The sequence below is a fragment of the Ipomoea triloba genome, chromosome 4 (genome assembly GCF_003576645.1).
Source record: "Ipomoea triloba cultivar NCNSP0323 chromosome 4, ASM357664v1".
NCBI classification, from domain to species: Eukaryota; Viridiplantae; Streptophyta; class Magnoliopsida; order Solanales; family Convolvulaceae; genus Ipomoea; species Ipomoea triloba.
In genome coordinates this window covers 35846621-35862682 of record NC_044919.1, presented here as the reverse complement: position 1 = coordinate 35862682, position 16062 = coordinate 35846621, and the positions used below count along the sequence as shown (strand labels likewise).

The 16062-nt window shown below is 33.7% G+C and overlaps 1 protein-coding gene and 2 non-coding genes across 6 annotated transcripts; 2 read left to right on the top strand and 1 right to left on the bottom strand.

Moving 5' to 3' along the window:
* Positions 1 to 3338: 3338 nt before the first annotated feature.
* Positions 3339 to 7587, bottom strand: LOC116017043 (transcription factor bHLH130-like). 4 transcript variants are annotated; one of them, XM_031257554.1, is made up of 7 exons: positions 6546 to 7587; positions 5784 to 6118; positions 5553 to 5711; positions 5347 to 5412; positions 5172 to 5240; positions 5000 to 5071; positions 3339 to 3516 (listed from the first exon to the last, which is right to left on the bottom strand). In XM_031257554.1, exons 1-6 carry the CDS (start codon positions 7099 to 7101, stop codon positions 5024 to 5026), a joined length of 1233 nt encoding a protein of 410 aa, XP_031113414.1. In that variant the 5' UTR covers positions 7102 to 7587; the 3' UTR covers positions 3339 to 3516; positions 5000 to 5023. The 4 variants fall into 4 exon arrangements, with proteins under 4 accessions (XP_031113414.1, XP_031113413.1, XP_031113412.1 ...); XM_031257553.1 differs by having other exon boundaries at positions 3343 to 3513; XM_031257552.1 differs by lacking the exon at positions 3339 to 3516 and having other exon boundaries at positions 4724 to 5071.
* Positions 7588 to 12970: 5383 nt separating this feature from the next.
* On the top strand, positions 12971 to 13042 carry TRNAK-UUU. Its single transcript has one exon. It is a non-coding gene; the product is annotated as a tRNA-Lys (tRNA).
* A 2824-nt stretch (positions 13043 to 15866) lies between these two features.
* TRNAK-UUU lies at positions 15867 to 15938 on the top strand. Its single transcript has one exon. It is a non-coding gene; the product is annotated as a tRNA-Lys (tRNA).
* The last annotated feature ends 124 nt before the right edge of the window (positions 15939 to 16062 follow it).

Here is a 16062-nt window from a genome sequence, read left to right as displayed (position 1 = left end):
AACTATAGTCTCTCATTTTAGTTACAATCAATAAGAAAATTATACTAAAAGTAAAATTGTGCTCTTTCTATATTAATACTGAAAATGTTGATTAGGCTTACATAACTTTTTAATTCAAAATTTGAAAAATTATAAAAATCTAGTGTGCCCCCTTCTTTATTTCTTATTTTTTAAAAAAAATAAAAATTAGTCATTGTTATTTGCCAACCATGTGATATGACATTCAAAATAAGACCCTAATTCTACCACAAAAACTAGCTCAATATTAGTAGTTTAACATTAACTTAAGATCACTCTACAATCTCTTGCATAATTGATATGTGCTCATATCATTGCCCACCTCTTGAGAAGCCAATATCCACGATGCATAGCTCACTCTTTAACTCTTCTCGACATCATGTATCCCCTTTTTTCACCTTGAACAACTAACTTCACTCTAGACATTATCAAACAATAGGTAGCCCTTTCGTTGATTACTCCCTCTGCTAGGTCCACATCGGATGAGAATGAGGTTTTAAGTTTGATTATCAATAAAAAGCACTAATTCAAGTTATATGACACTAAAAATAATACTATAACTCCATTTATTCCTCCAACGAATCAAACAATAGAATATAATTTATATTTCATTTCTTATCGAAAAGCATTCCTATTGCTTTAAATGGTTTAGGTTTATAAGAGTAGTTTAGACAGTGGAATGGTGATGCAATTGATGGCAGATTTTGTAAGCATTTGTTTTGGGGCTGGGGAGTGGGGAGTATTATTTGTATGAAATATAATGAAAGCAACAATAATTTTGCAATAATGTGTGGCTCACAAAATACTGCCATCCTCTTCTCTTCTATCTTCAATTCATCCAAACCCCTCCATGGGACCACCCCAACTGTGTCTAACAACCCAACCCACTTCCCCATCCCTCTCGTGGGGCAGACACATACAAACACCCCCTTCAAACAATATTACGTAGGCATGATTAAGGTTTTGATTTTGATTTCCAATTATCGAAGTATCAACTAACTGGTTCGTTAAATAAGATATAAATTAAACATAAAGACTCATTTAATGTGCAATCTACTGAAGCACAAGAGTCAATGTCTCCATATGGGAGATATCGGTTAGGGGTATTTGTTGAGGTAGCATTCCGCATTATTAGTTGATGATGACGTCAACAGTGACGTATTCTGAAGTCACTCATTGTATGACTACCACAAATGAGCAGAGCTGCAATCACATCACAGGAAGTTATAAACGTACTCATGATTAGTGATAACTAGAAACTATAAACTTTATGACTCCAAAGTGCTACGTAATCCCTCATTTGATTGGACTAACATTTTTTTAAATTATCATTTGATGTGATTATGTAATTAATTTGTGATGAAATTGATAACTTATATTATTTAGTGAAATATTTAGTCTAAATAGCATATTTTTATGAACCGAAAATATAATTGCAAATTGTAATCATGAATTTCATTGGACCCATAAGAGAGTAAGCTCATCCGTTCTTTTTTTTTTTCTTTTTTTTTTCACAATATTTGAGGAGTGAAAAAAAAAAAAGAGAGGAGAAAAGGAAAGCATACAAAGTAAAAAATTAAAATTAAAATATTAAATGTTTGTTACGTGCCTGCTCGGCGTGGCAGGTGAGCCTAACGCACACCTGCAAGGACATATTTTTATATTTTGCAGGTAATGGATCCTTAAAAAAATTTCATATTTACATAAATGGAATTTTCTTCTCTCTCCTCTACCGAAGCTTAAATATAACTTAATAAAAAATTTGAAGGGAGATAGTAAATGCTTGAGAGTTGCACTAGCTTACAACAATTATTTTGTGTTGAAACTTTGTTGATGATAAGGTATTGATCCAACCACTAAACAATATAATCCACCAACACTAAAAATGAATAATTACAAAGTTGTTTATAATGCTGGAGATGAAAGAAAATCATTTGGATATAGTGGAAAGCCAAAATGTCTCATTTAATTTTTATATTTGAACCACACCATCTTATTTATGCCTCATTATTTATAGTTAGCAATGCTACTCTAGAAGTCGAGTTGGTTGGTTGGGCTTGACTATCTTAGTACAATTAGGAAAAGTAATAATCCAACTATATTAGAATTAGGTAATTAACATGTATACCTACCATTTCCTTATTAGGGTTAGAAAATCAAGACTTTTTTTTTTTCACACAAAAATTTATAGTAATAAATATTTTAAGGCCAAATATTTTAACAAAACTCAATATTATATTTAGATTATAGCATGTTATTTATAATATAACATATAAATATAAATATATTAGTTAACTTTTTATATTATATAAAAGCATTTATAAATAAAAATAAAAAAGCTCGATTAGCCTCATGAGATGCTCAAACCAAGTATTAAGAGGTTTGGATTCAACTTTATTCATTACTCGAACTACTTGATAGACTCAAAAATAACCAAACCAAATCGAACATTCATCAAATCTATCCAAAATAGTTCACAAATAACTTGACTCATTTACATCTTGGGATCACTAACCTTTTGTACCTAAATTCTTACAGGGTATATATATTCAATCATGACTTGTATAGATTTTTAAAGAATTTTAAAATTGATAAACTTTTATTAACTTTCATAGAATCATTCTAAGGCTATATTTGGCAAACCTAGCTGAAAAGGTAGCTGAAAGCTGAAAAGTAGCTGAAAACTGAAAAGCTATAAGCTCGAAGCTGAAATCCGAAGAGCTGTTATACTTAGAAGTGTTTGGTAAAATTAACTTTTTGATAAGCTGATAAATGTAAAAAGACTAAAAAGGACATCTTCATACAATTTAAATAATTTAAAATTTAAATAGGTTTGTGTATATATTAAAATATAAAATAATGTAATCAATATATTTAAATAAAATATAAAGTAAGAACATATATTTGAAAATATATAAAGTAAAAAAGAATATTTATAATTCATAAGATTAGTTCATACAAAAATTAATGTTCAAACATAAATATCAAACTGAAGTTACAACCAAACATAATGAAAAGAAAATGTCAAAAGGGTTTTAATTGGGAGGAATAAAGGATGTCATTTATTTAAAATAATAAGAATAAAGATGGAAAAAAGTTAAAAAGCTACTAGCTTATTTTGAAAAGCTACCCCAAGTAGCGTTTCAAAATAAGCTCTTATTTTAAACTACTAGCTTATTTTGATAACATTACCAAACAGAGCTTATAGCTTATTAGTAGCTTAAAATAAGCTATAAGCTCCTAAATAAGCTCTGCCAAACATAACCTAAACTTTTGTAAACTTTGTAAGACTTTATAAAAGTCTATATAAAAAACATTCGTAGATTTTTATGAACTTTTTTATTTCTACAAAATTCATTAAAATTTTAAATTGAATACAACTTTACAAACTTTCAGTGACTTCAATTTTTATTATTTATAATTTTCATACAAAAAATATTATACTACGGAGTATATCATAAAATTCTTCCCCAAATTGTTGTTGCGAACAGTAGCCTGCTATTAACAAAAGGAAAAAAATTCTATTACAAATATAAACATAAAAAGAATAAAAATCAAATATACAAGTATTTATACAAATATTATGAAACATAGAGTAAAATTTGACGTTGATAAATAAAAAGTTTGCTTTGTTCAGGTATTTCGTTAGAAAATTTCATAGAAAAAATTTAGAAGTTATGAATAAAAAGTCCATAGAAAGAATAAAAATCAAAATATACAAATATTTATACTATTATTATAAAACATAAAGTAAAATTTTATGATTTATTAAAACTCTATATAAAAGTCCGGAACCAAATACCCCCTCCCCCGTCTCACTGTCTGAGCGGAAATGGTATGGTATTATAAGACAAGGACGATTCTCGAAGAAACATAGATTTTAGGAAACCATCCCAAAAGGAGAAAAAGATACAACAGTGAAACTGTGTGGTCGTCAGATAGCCACACACAAGCCACCTCAAAACATTATGAAACACTCAATCTATTCCAAAGAACCTAACCATTATGGGTATTGTCAAAGGAAGTAGCTCAAAAATTTAAAGGGAAAAATAAGAAACTTAAATTACTGATAAAGACACATGAGAAATACAACCTGCTGTTGTATGTTGACAGTTTATCACATTAATTTCCATGAAAAAAAATGGGGTTGGGGGCCAACCACAATAAATTCCATTAATTTCTCTCTCAATAGTCAATTTTAAGTGCATTGCTTTCCAGCCTTTTGGCAGAGATGAGAGGTACACTATTCCCACCCTCATACCAATAACCAGATACCAAAGTTAAAGAAAGAAAAGGGGTAACGATACAAATTTGTAACCACAGATACAAATTTGTAACCACAAAGTCACGAATTTGAGTCCTAGCCATATTGATGTGAGTCAGTTATGGGCAATCTATGCTGGTTTACCTTATTGTGATCACCAATTCCAACCAAGCGGCTAAAGATACAAACTTGTAACTATAGGGTTTCACGAGTTCGAATCTCGGACTTTTTGGTTTGGGCTGGTCAGCTAGGGTCGCATGACGGGCTTTACCTAATGCACGCACTCAAATAGTGGCTACAGGTTTTTCTCGTCACAAAACAAAAGTTAAGAAAGAGAAGTCCTTCTTGAATCAAAGAAAGACTATTAAGCCACCCTACTATTTCCAACCCCACAAATAAGTTGAGGCAGTGATAGCATTAATGCAGACAGAATTAGACAGCTTGCAAGCACAGAACACTCATTATCTTCTACTTCAAGGATAAAAACATCTGAACATTTAGTTTTTTCCAGAAAGGTAGGGTGGAGGATATGGATATCAAAGCCCTCCTCCTCCTTGTATTCCCTTTTATGGTTAAAAAAAGAGGCCAACCCAAAAAATACAGATTAATGGCTTTATATACAGTTTAGTCTTTATATGCTAATTTTACCAACCAAAATGCTACCCCATTCTCATATAATTTTGACAGTGTCCATTAACTGGCAGATGTGTGCCCTACCTGGTCCTCTATGTCTGTGACTTTCTATTTACTTGATGAGCATGTACATTTTGCACGGTTTTCTGATAACACCTGGAAATTTCATTATTGTAGGAAGAGTTAATCTAAAATCGTTACAAATTAGAACCATCTTGGCATGTTGATAATGTGGCTCAAAATGCTTAAGATGTACCTGGACTTGGGACTCTAAATCTTTGATGTAATCAACAGCTAAGTCCAACATATCTGCTGTGTTTGTTTGCTATCAAAAGTTTTAAAAAAAAGAGCAGTGAATATAATGTAAGCTCGAGCATAGCATAAGCTTTGATAATAAATAAATACGGATAACAACTAAAGCGAAATGTTACCTTGTCCATGTTTGGGACGAGCTCTTGCAGCTTTCTCATCCTCTCACTTATCTTGGTTCTTCTAACCTATCATAGATTGTATTTAACCAGAATAGCTATTAGCTGTTATCCGGGAATCGTTTCTCTCTAGTCCTATGATCATATAATGTTCACAATGGTTTTCCATGGAACTATGTAATGCTATGATGAAATTGAGAAATATTTACCCTCTCAGCGATACTCCGTGGGTGAGTTGCACAACCCCTCTTTGCTCTGACCTTACAGGGCACCGAATCCTGCATTATGGCAGATAACTGGGCGGGAATTTTGGGCAAACTCAAGTGATGAGACAGCAGGCCAGGAGGGCGACATTGATCTTCGCTCTTCTATCAGAGAAATTGTATAAGATCAGAAACAGAGAAAATATGTATGGATAGTTTGGTTGATATAAGCCTGACCTGAATATCTGATACATTTGAATTTGAAAATGGCTTTTCTTCTGATACATTTAGGAAAAGATCAGACAAAATGTCTGAATCTTCCCAAGATGGCATGGAGAACTCATCATTTTTCTGAGTTTCACTAAACCTTCCATGCCTTGGACTGGTTTCTTCCTTCACACCCTCTTCTCCAATTTCAGATATAGACGCCATTGCGCCTGAAGAGGAAGCGGGCTGTCCTGATGATGAGAAACCTGTATGATTCTTAAACCTGCTTGGAGAAGAAAACGACGCTTCTGCATTAGCATTACTACCAGCTCCATAACTCCCCATGCCTCTCATTGCACCATGTTCTGTGAATTGCTCAAACATTTTTAGCAACAGAACATAACAAAAGATGAAATAACAACAAATAAAAAATAAAAAATAAAAATCCAATTCAGAATCTGCATTTGGGTTTCATTTTATGATTATACTTGTTCTTGGAGACAATTAAATAACAACCAAATCAGCTACTTTTTCCAGTTATCCAGCAAAAGTACCACCAAATCCATCATTATAAAGTATTTTTTTTTATATTTATACAGAATATTTGCTTTTAGTCTGTTTCATTTCAGCCAATAAACAGGGAATATTTATAAGTGTTTGAGTATATAATATATAAACATAAATGTGCAATCCAACTGTCAACTTAAACTTTCAGCTTCAATTACGAGGAGTAAAAGTGCATAAAAATTTGAGAACTCAAAAGTCATGAATAATCAGCAGAACTGGACATACCGTTTCCAATATCAATTTGAGCAAAGAAGCCCGCCGGAGAAGTGTTATAACGGGTGAGATTTGAATTAGCAACGCCAGTATTCATTTTCGCTGGGCTGCGAAAACGATCTGGATTCGCGGAATTCATCAACCCATACGAATTCTCCATGGCCGAAGTAGTAGCACCTGAATTATGGCTCTGTTGAGCTTGTCCTGAGTAATTCATCTGCGAAACCGAGCCATAATCGCCACCACTCTCCGCCAATTGCTGCTGCTTCGGCTGCTCATATGCATCGGATTCCTGTTTCACATTCAAATTGCTCGAAGGATTCCCAGGCCTATTCGAATTGGAATCTAGACTGTCCATGAACCTCCCGAAAGCTTGCTGTATATCAGAGCTAGAATTATGAGCATTTAGCAGTTGATCAAAATCGTCCCTGGCATAACCTCCGCCGCCGCCGCCGCCGCCACCATCACTGTTCAAAAAGCTTGCGAAATATGAACTTGGCGCGGACCGGTACCGCGTCAAGCCTGAACTCATCTGCTGCTGTTGTTGCTGATATCGCGTTTGATCCATCACAACTTTTCCTCGTTTTTTTTCAACTCCAAAACACAAGAAAAAAATAATTCACAGAAATTCAAATAATTTTGAAGAACCGAGAATTAATTAATTTTCCAACGACACAGAAAACTCTTAAGAGGTCTAGACTCTAGAATGCCCTATACTTTAACACCTGTTGTTTTCGAACAAAGTATGTGAATAATAAAAGCAATGAACCACCCAGCCAGCAAAGAAGATAAGATAGAAAACGATATAAACCACTGAAAGAGAGAATCTGTTACCAAATTCCCCAGACAACAAAACAACAAACTGCAACACGACACAGAATTGAAGGGACTATACTACTCTCCCTTCCTTTCTCTTCTTTATTAACCCAAAAGTCACCGGAGAAAAGGTGGCCGGTGCCGGCGAAGCCGTGAAGGTGGAGGAGAGAAGAGAAGAGAAGAGAAGAGAAGTGGAGAAATGTGCAGCCAATGAGAAGGCAAGCACAACAGAGATCTCGGGGTTTCGTTGTCTAGTTGAGGACAATCATAACTTTTTATCATTGTTTTACTATAATAGCCTCGTTTAGTTTCATTAATTACGTATTTGCCTCTTTTAGATGAGAAAACAAGATATAAATAGTAAATAGCGCATTTATTATGCCACCTTCTTGTACCGCTGGACCACACTCCATTCATTTCACCACTTCCCTATTAATTAACAAAATAGTTTATGTGCTCAACATATCACGTTATTACATCCATATTTAATTACTAATTATTATAATTTGTAAATCTGGATTCAGTAAATAATTAAGAGATAATCTAATGCGTTATTAAATAATTATTACAATGATATAAAATAACATAAGTACTAGATTTTCTCTCTCAAATACGGCCTACTGAACTAGTGAGAAACTTGCAGCCGCTACTCGAGAATATTGTTGGGCATCAACCAGGATGGGCGAATCCAGCCCCGACTCAATTTGATACGTGACATTGTGCTTACCATGGAGGGATGTGGTTAAAAAGTTAATATATCCTGCTCATCACCAATTGATTTTAAACAGGATATGACAAGCAGATACGCAAAGAATTCTACGGTTAAGTATGGTTGACTTATGTCTGCATGTGCAGCTCAGTTGGTCACTAGGATGAAGTTTGAGAAGAAAGATCAGGGATCAAGTCTCACCAACGACTGTGTGAGATGTGAGAGCAACCTCTCAAAGTAAGGTGGCTCCTTGTGTGCAGTAAGCAAATGTCTAGCCTCTGCAGCGCAACGGTCAATAAGTTACCTCATTGAGAGTTGGACTTGTAGTATTGTGGTTATCAAGCCAACAATTAAACTAACTTAGTTATAGTTGTCCCTAAGCTATTTGGTAAATTAGAAGATTTTTTAAAATAATAATAAAATGCAGTTCATTTTCAAGTTAAAATACTCTTCAACTTAAAAATAAAAATTAAATTTTCGCTTTTCCAACTTTGTAAAAAAACAAAAATGAAAAAAAACCTAAAAGTGAAAAGACACAAGTAAAAGGTAAAGTGTTTTTTTAATTGTATTTTGGGAACATTAAAGTGCACCTTTTTTATGCAAAAATGTTCAACTTTTATTTGTCAAATAGAAAATAGAACTGTAAGATTAAAGAATAGAAACAGAAAAATAAATATTTAAAAAAAAATTATTTCCCAATATTCATGTCCTAAATTACTAAATATCTTTCCTGTCATGGTTTAGGGTTTGGGATTCTCTTCTTTCCTTTTTCTTTTGTTGTATATGTTGGCATGTAATGCTATAGTGGGAAAATACGAATGTTTTTCAGTTTTTGGCAAGAAACTTGAACCGTGTCAGTGTCAGAATAACATCTTCTGCTTGCTTTTTTTTTTTTTTTTAAAAAAAATCATATATTTAATTATTATATATTTCATTACATTTTAAAGTTAATATTGGCCTAAGAGCACCTCAAATATGAAACTTTTGAAAGGTTTTTAGCCCGTTTGTCCTTGCATACAAAGACAATTTTTTTTTTTTTTGTCTCATTAACCTCCACATACTAACTTCATTGAATGATGAATGGATAAATCAAGGTGATTTAGCGATTTTTTAAGTGGGAAGACCATATTACTGATATTAGGTGTAACTCTTACACTGTGATTGTTAAATCTCAATCTTGTGTCTTTATCCACAATCTATTACTTCAAAAACATTTTAGCTTACTTTGTAACATATACTTCTTGAAAAGGAATGAGGATTAAAAAAAAAAAAGAGTCTTATAACTAAATTGAAGATGATTTTGTTAGAAAAGAAAATGATTGCTTGATTGCATGCAAGTGCTCTTCACACATGTATTGGGCGCTTCCGAGTTTGTAGTTTGTAAATTTGTATTGTATTGATGATTGATGAGAATAGAGTGTGAATCTGATTCCCAATTTTTTTTTTGTTTCGCTTTCGACTTTGTTTCCCCTTTTTTGGGTTATATCGCGATAGAGTAGTCCACCAGGTTGACCTTTCCATGAATAGTTATCCATCCCATCTGTAATATCACCGCCTCACCGTCCACAGTTGAAATTTAAGCACCCATGTCCTACACTATTACATGAATTCATTAGTTTCAAATTTGAGAAATTTATTTTCTATCAACTAAACAATATAAAATTTGTTTTTCCCCAAAATTGAGGAAAAGTTTCCCCCATACAAATATTTTCCGCTGAATCAACAGGTCATTACGGCACATTTTGGAGGCTATTTGGTTCGAAAATAAAGAATTGAGAATTATTTGAATTTGAATAATTTCACTATAATGAAATTGCTGAGATTATTGATTCCGCTGATTGATTGATTGAAGAATTAAATTGCTGGTAAGTTTTTTTTTTTTTTCAAAAATACAATTCTAGATAATATTATTGTTATGTGTTTTATATTTGTTTATTGCATTTTTATTCTTTAACTCAACCAACCACCATAATACACTATAATATTTTATAATTTTTTTTAATTCATGAAACTTTTTACCCTGATTTTAGAAATTTAAATTTATTTGCATATATAATTGCATAGAGAGAGCTAGTATTCATTTATTGAAACCGAGAGTAACTGATGATGCGGTCACAATTTCTTCAAACTTTGTTGGTTCTTAGGTGGGATACGAGTGGGAACACAGTTTGTTTTCTTGACTAAATCACATTATTATTATTTTTTAAAGCACATTATTATTATTGGCTTAGCTTTATTCTAAAAAAGCATCTAGTTTAAGAAATATTATTTATTATAAAACATGACGATTGAGTCACCGTGATTTAGTAGTGGTATGCATCCGATTAACCAATCAATTATTTGAACCGTTTTAACCCATCTGCATTAACTAAAATTGTAAAGCTTTAACAGTTAATCAAAGTTTTTTTAGCTAAATTTTTAAATCTTTAAAATTATAAATAAAATTAAGTATGCATGCAATCCATCTGAGTGCATATATATATATATATATATATATATTAGTCTATAGCCAATTATTTTAAATTTTTAATCACCATATCGAATAACTAAAATACAAAGAAAACAATGAAAGATAGCATCTTCCTTTCCCTTTAGGTTAACACAAATGGTGTGCAGTGCAGTCTTGAGCTTGATGGGATACAACTGTAGTCATGAAATGAAAGCAAAATAAAGGAGAAACCTTTGAAGCTTCATCTTCCACTCATTTCAAATCTTGGAATCTGTTTTTTTCCTTTCTTTGGCAAATAAATCTTGAAGGCTGTGATCGCAGGATGGCAAATAAATTTGGAAGGGTATCTTGGAATAGAAGAAGACGAAGATAAACAAATTTGGCATTTTGATGAAAGCTGACCATGTAATACAAATTTATGTGTAGGCTAACATGTTTCCTCTCCCAATATGCCCACCCCTCACTTTCAACCTTACATGGAACGTGCTACTACCTACCGCAATAGGATCGTTTAAATTACTATTTCCGCAATCAACCCATCGGTCATACCATAATTTTCATGTGCACACAAGAGATTCAATTCACTGTATCATTCTGAGCCTTTTTCCATTAATGTTTTACACTGTCACATTTAACCGTGACATCAAGTGAAGTTAGGGACCACTATGCTAAGTCATGTGGGCTATATTAATTCTTTAATGTATGAGAAGTGTCAAGTGTGTGCTGTCCATGCATGGACTAATACGAATATTGATTCTTGTTTATCATTATTATTATTTATTTTCTGTTTGGGGATGAATGATTATGGCACGGGTGCGAATTGAAGGCGATTATATTTGCAGATATTGCGGTAATTGCAAAGTAGAAGGGGACATGACAACAAAGGATTTTGTGCTGTAGTACACATACAGGCAGTTGGAGATCGAGCAATAAGGATCTCCAATTAGGTTGGAATATAATCAATCCTTAATGTAATCTCGGGTTTATTAATGTATTCACAAACTGACAAATGTTGTGCTGTAGTGATGGATGTGTAGGCATATGGTCATCTGCTTATTGGTAGATGGTACAGTCTTCAATACGTCTACCCTCCCTAATTTATTATTTTATATATCTCGTCATTTGATTATTCATGAAAAAAATAATGATGGTGTATAGATTTTGATGTATTTATTCAATTTGTAATAGGATGATATGATCTCGTATCAAGCAATTCAAGTACCCGTACAATGAAGAGAATGAAAAGAAGTTGGTATGGACAATTCAGTTGGTCACAATGGTGAAGTTTATAAAGAAAGAACATGAATCGAGTCTAATCAGCGGGAGTATGAGAACAACCTCCCAAAGTGAATGAGCTCTTTGTGCACATACAATACTTTTTTTTTTAAACTGCACATACAATACTGAAAAATTGAGTATTTAATTATTCATATTCATATCAGCGTATCAGTACTTTCCACCCCTTCAAAAAAGTACCTTGTCCTTAAGGTGTATGTGCGAAAATGAGTATTGCCACGTGTAAATAATATGACTTGGTTGAGTGTCAAATGGAGATAATTAAGACAACTTGCACAGTGATTTGCCTAACATAAATTTTTGCTTTATGTGATGTATTATCATGGACTTTTTTGTAAACAATTTTTTATGTAAGAGTGACAATTTCTCTCAAAAGTCGTCGTGATGTAAAATCTAATTCTTGATATCAGTATAAAACTTGACAATCATGTTTAAAATTTCATCCCTACTTTGTTGCTCAAATTTGTTGTTGTAACTTCTATTGGTTCATCAATAATTGTAGAAATATCAAGCCCTACCACCTTTCAAGAATGGGTTACCATTATCTCTTGGTTCCTTAGCAACAAATAGAATATCAAAAGACGATGATCATTTGCTCAGAAAAAAAAAAAAAGAAAAAAAAAGAAAAAAAAAAGAGAAAGATGATGATGATGACGACATCGCTATATGAGGCAATCTCAAAGTCGAAAAATCTTATTATTATAGTACAATATCAATCATAAATATTTGTGCAATGAATGAGTATTTTGCTGTAATTGTGTCCACCATGAAGTTAAAACATACTAAAACTTAGACTATTTTAATTACTATCATCGTTTAATATCTCGATATTTTATACTACTCCTTATATATATATCGGGACCTGTACCAATGCACAAAAACTAACAAGAACCGATTAGAGATATATTTCATTGCAAATTGGACCACTAACATATAAGTTCATTTTAGTATATTAAATATTTATTTTTAATATATTAATGTGGTTTACAATATAATTTGCCATATAATATAACAATTTTACGTTAAAAGTACGCCCAAATAATTTATCCCCGAGTCGGCCCAAATGGTTAATCAATTTTTCTAATCAGGGGCATAAATGGTATTGCAAAATCTTAGCAGCAAACATAAAACATTAATTACCTAAAACTTGATAACATAAATCAATCAGCCGTCTTAGCTCAGTGGTAGAGCGCGTGGCTTTTAACCACGTGGTCGTGGGTTCGATCCCCACAGACGGCGGGTTTTATGGTTTTCTGCCTCAAAGGCGGCCCTTTTGCAAAATTTGTTGTTTATAGTACTGGGCCGGACCACACAACACCTAAACCAATAACATGCTTGAGCTTAGTCCAAACAAATCCTACCTTTGCAAATAACTTAATAAGACTCTTTATTCCATATGTGTTTTTGGAAACCAAAAAATTCGTAATTATTACCTAATGGTGTATATTGGGTAACACTATTTATTGATTTTAGTCGACAAAGGATCATGAGAAGATAAACCACTTTAAGTTGTTAAATTATTCTGTGAACTCGAGTCCATTTTGCACATTCGTTGACTTATCTATGAACATGAACATGTTTGATCACACATATTCATTCTCAATGAAAGAGATCTCATATAACTTTAACTAAGTTATTATTCGAATCTCAATGAAAGAGATCTCATATAACTTTAACTAAGTTATTATTCGAATCTCAATGAGTATCCTTGCCCTACAAACAATATGCCATCATAAGAGAATGACTTCTCCATCACTTTTCAACACTTTTATTTTTAAATATTTTTTTATTATTGATGGTTTTATTGGACCGGGTCCACCATAAACCGGATACAGGATGTCGGGCTGGGCTAAAGCCCAAGCGATTACAAGATGAATATGAGAATCGAACCCTGGACAAAGGGTTGAAAACAAGAACTTAGAACCACTAGACCGTAGTATTTGCCGTGTTTTTGATGTGTCTTGATGGATTCCTGAACCCCCTATTTATACTGACTCACCCCCTCCCAGATCCATCCACGCGTACGCCCTCGATCCCGCTTCCGCCCCTCACGCCACGTGGTCCACGCACCGCAAGCCTCACCACACGACACTGCCCTCCACCCCATCAACCATACCCCGCAGGCCACGTCACCCCCCCCTTACTGCCCCACGGGACCGGGGACGCACAAGGGGCGCCGGGCCACGCCACGGCCGCGCCGCGACCGGGCGCCGCCAGCGCGCCCACCGGCGGTCACGCCGGCGCCCCGGCACCGGCACACTTGGCAGGCCGGAGCCCCATACCCCGGACCCTTCGACCCGGCCCATCGTCACAGGCCCAATCTACCCCACACCCAATATCCCCATCAATTATAATAAAAATTCAATATATGATAAATAGTTTGCCAAACTCAACTAGCTAGGGTTGGTCATGGCCCCCGAACTCAATGAGAAACCCAATTCTCTACCTCGATAGGGACAAGGACGAAGAACACCCTCCTTGCCCCAATATATTTAAACAAATAAATATACACATACAACCTTATTATTGTTTTAGATTTATTTCCTTAATTTTGTATTGGTGATGACAATTGAGTTCAAAGAGAAATGAGAAAGGTGGAGAAAAGTTGTGAAAAAAGAAAATTGTTTTTAAATTTTTTCCAAATACAAAACCACACATAACTTCATTTATAATCACTATTATTATTACATACAAGCGTTATTTATCTATCTACTTATATCATCTATCCAACTACCTATCAATATACATCTACCACCACCTACCTATTCTGTCACCCGTACCACTTATATCTATTCATTAGAAGGACAAGAATGTTCAAAACTTTAAACTTTGTTACAATTCCGGACTAGATCAAATTACTTTACTTAATTTATATGTCCAGACTAAAACGATATCATTTTGGCCCAGGCAATTTTTTTAATAATTATAATGTTTAATTATACTATGTATTGTTACAATCTATTTATACAGTGTGCAATAAGGAGGGAATAATTCCAAACCCACTCTCTTCCCAAAACAAATCCCAGCTGGACATTTTATCAAATCTCTGAGACAAGATATTTTGATTATTTTCCCTCACACATTCTTATTTAGCAGTGATTTATACTTAGAATGAGACCCTAGTAGGGAATTGAAGGGACCCCACTCACAAATCTCATTCGCTCTCAACTCTCACTCTGTATCAGCTTCAATCTCTCTCACCATAGTTAAACATTGTAGAACTCTTCATTTATGTGCAGTTACATATGTCTAATGTTGAAAACTTTTGTCCACTAATGCTTTCATTATATTCTTGTTGCAAAACCCAAACATCCATGCCCCCTTGGCCCTAGCTCCCATGCTAACAATGCAAGTGGATCCTAATAGGTGGAGAATACTATAGTCTTATAGTATTTATAACTTATAACATTAATCATGTATTTGATAAATCAAATTATGACAAAAATTTTTCAAACCACGTTAAGAGAGACTAAGTGAAGGGTTGCCACTCTTGTGTAAAAATGATACAATAACAAAAGTTATTTGTGCGCATGTTGCACTTAATATTATTCTAATGACAATGGATACCTAATTTAGAAGGAGAAAAATTAAGGTATATTTTTCAACTTATGTACTATGATAACTAGACAACAATAAGGAAACAATGAACTTATAATAATCATCAGTGTTATGACCCTAATTAACCTAACTTGTCTGCAAGCAAAAGTCCAGAGTTATTAATAGCATTGACCATTCTTGAAAGAAGTCTGAAAGCTCTTGTTGCATGGTTCTGTAAACCAAATTGAGCTCTATCAGATGGTAGTCTGTAAACATTTTTTTTGGTATATATTCCTTTTTGTTCATATAAAGAAATTTATAATTTGCAATCAAATTGGGGATGTAGCTCAGATGGTAGAGCGCTTGCTTAGCATGCAAGAGGTACGGGCATCGATACCCCACATCTCCATTTATATTTTTAAATTCTTATTTCGGACCAACTATCAAATTTTTGGTAATTCATGGCTTAAGTGTAATTATAATGTTTTTTACTACTTCATACAAACTAAGCATAAAACAAACAGTTGCCGTTTTAGCTCAGTGGTAGAGCGCGTTGCTTTTAACCACGTGATCGTGGGTTCGAACCCCACAAACGGCGCGTTTTGGAGGTTACGTTAATCTGCATGGCCGTTGGCCTTGACTTCGTTATCGTGATAGTCCCAAAGCATGAAACCAGTTGTAGATTGGTGAACCTTAAAATGAAACCATAACCGCCAAATTGA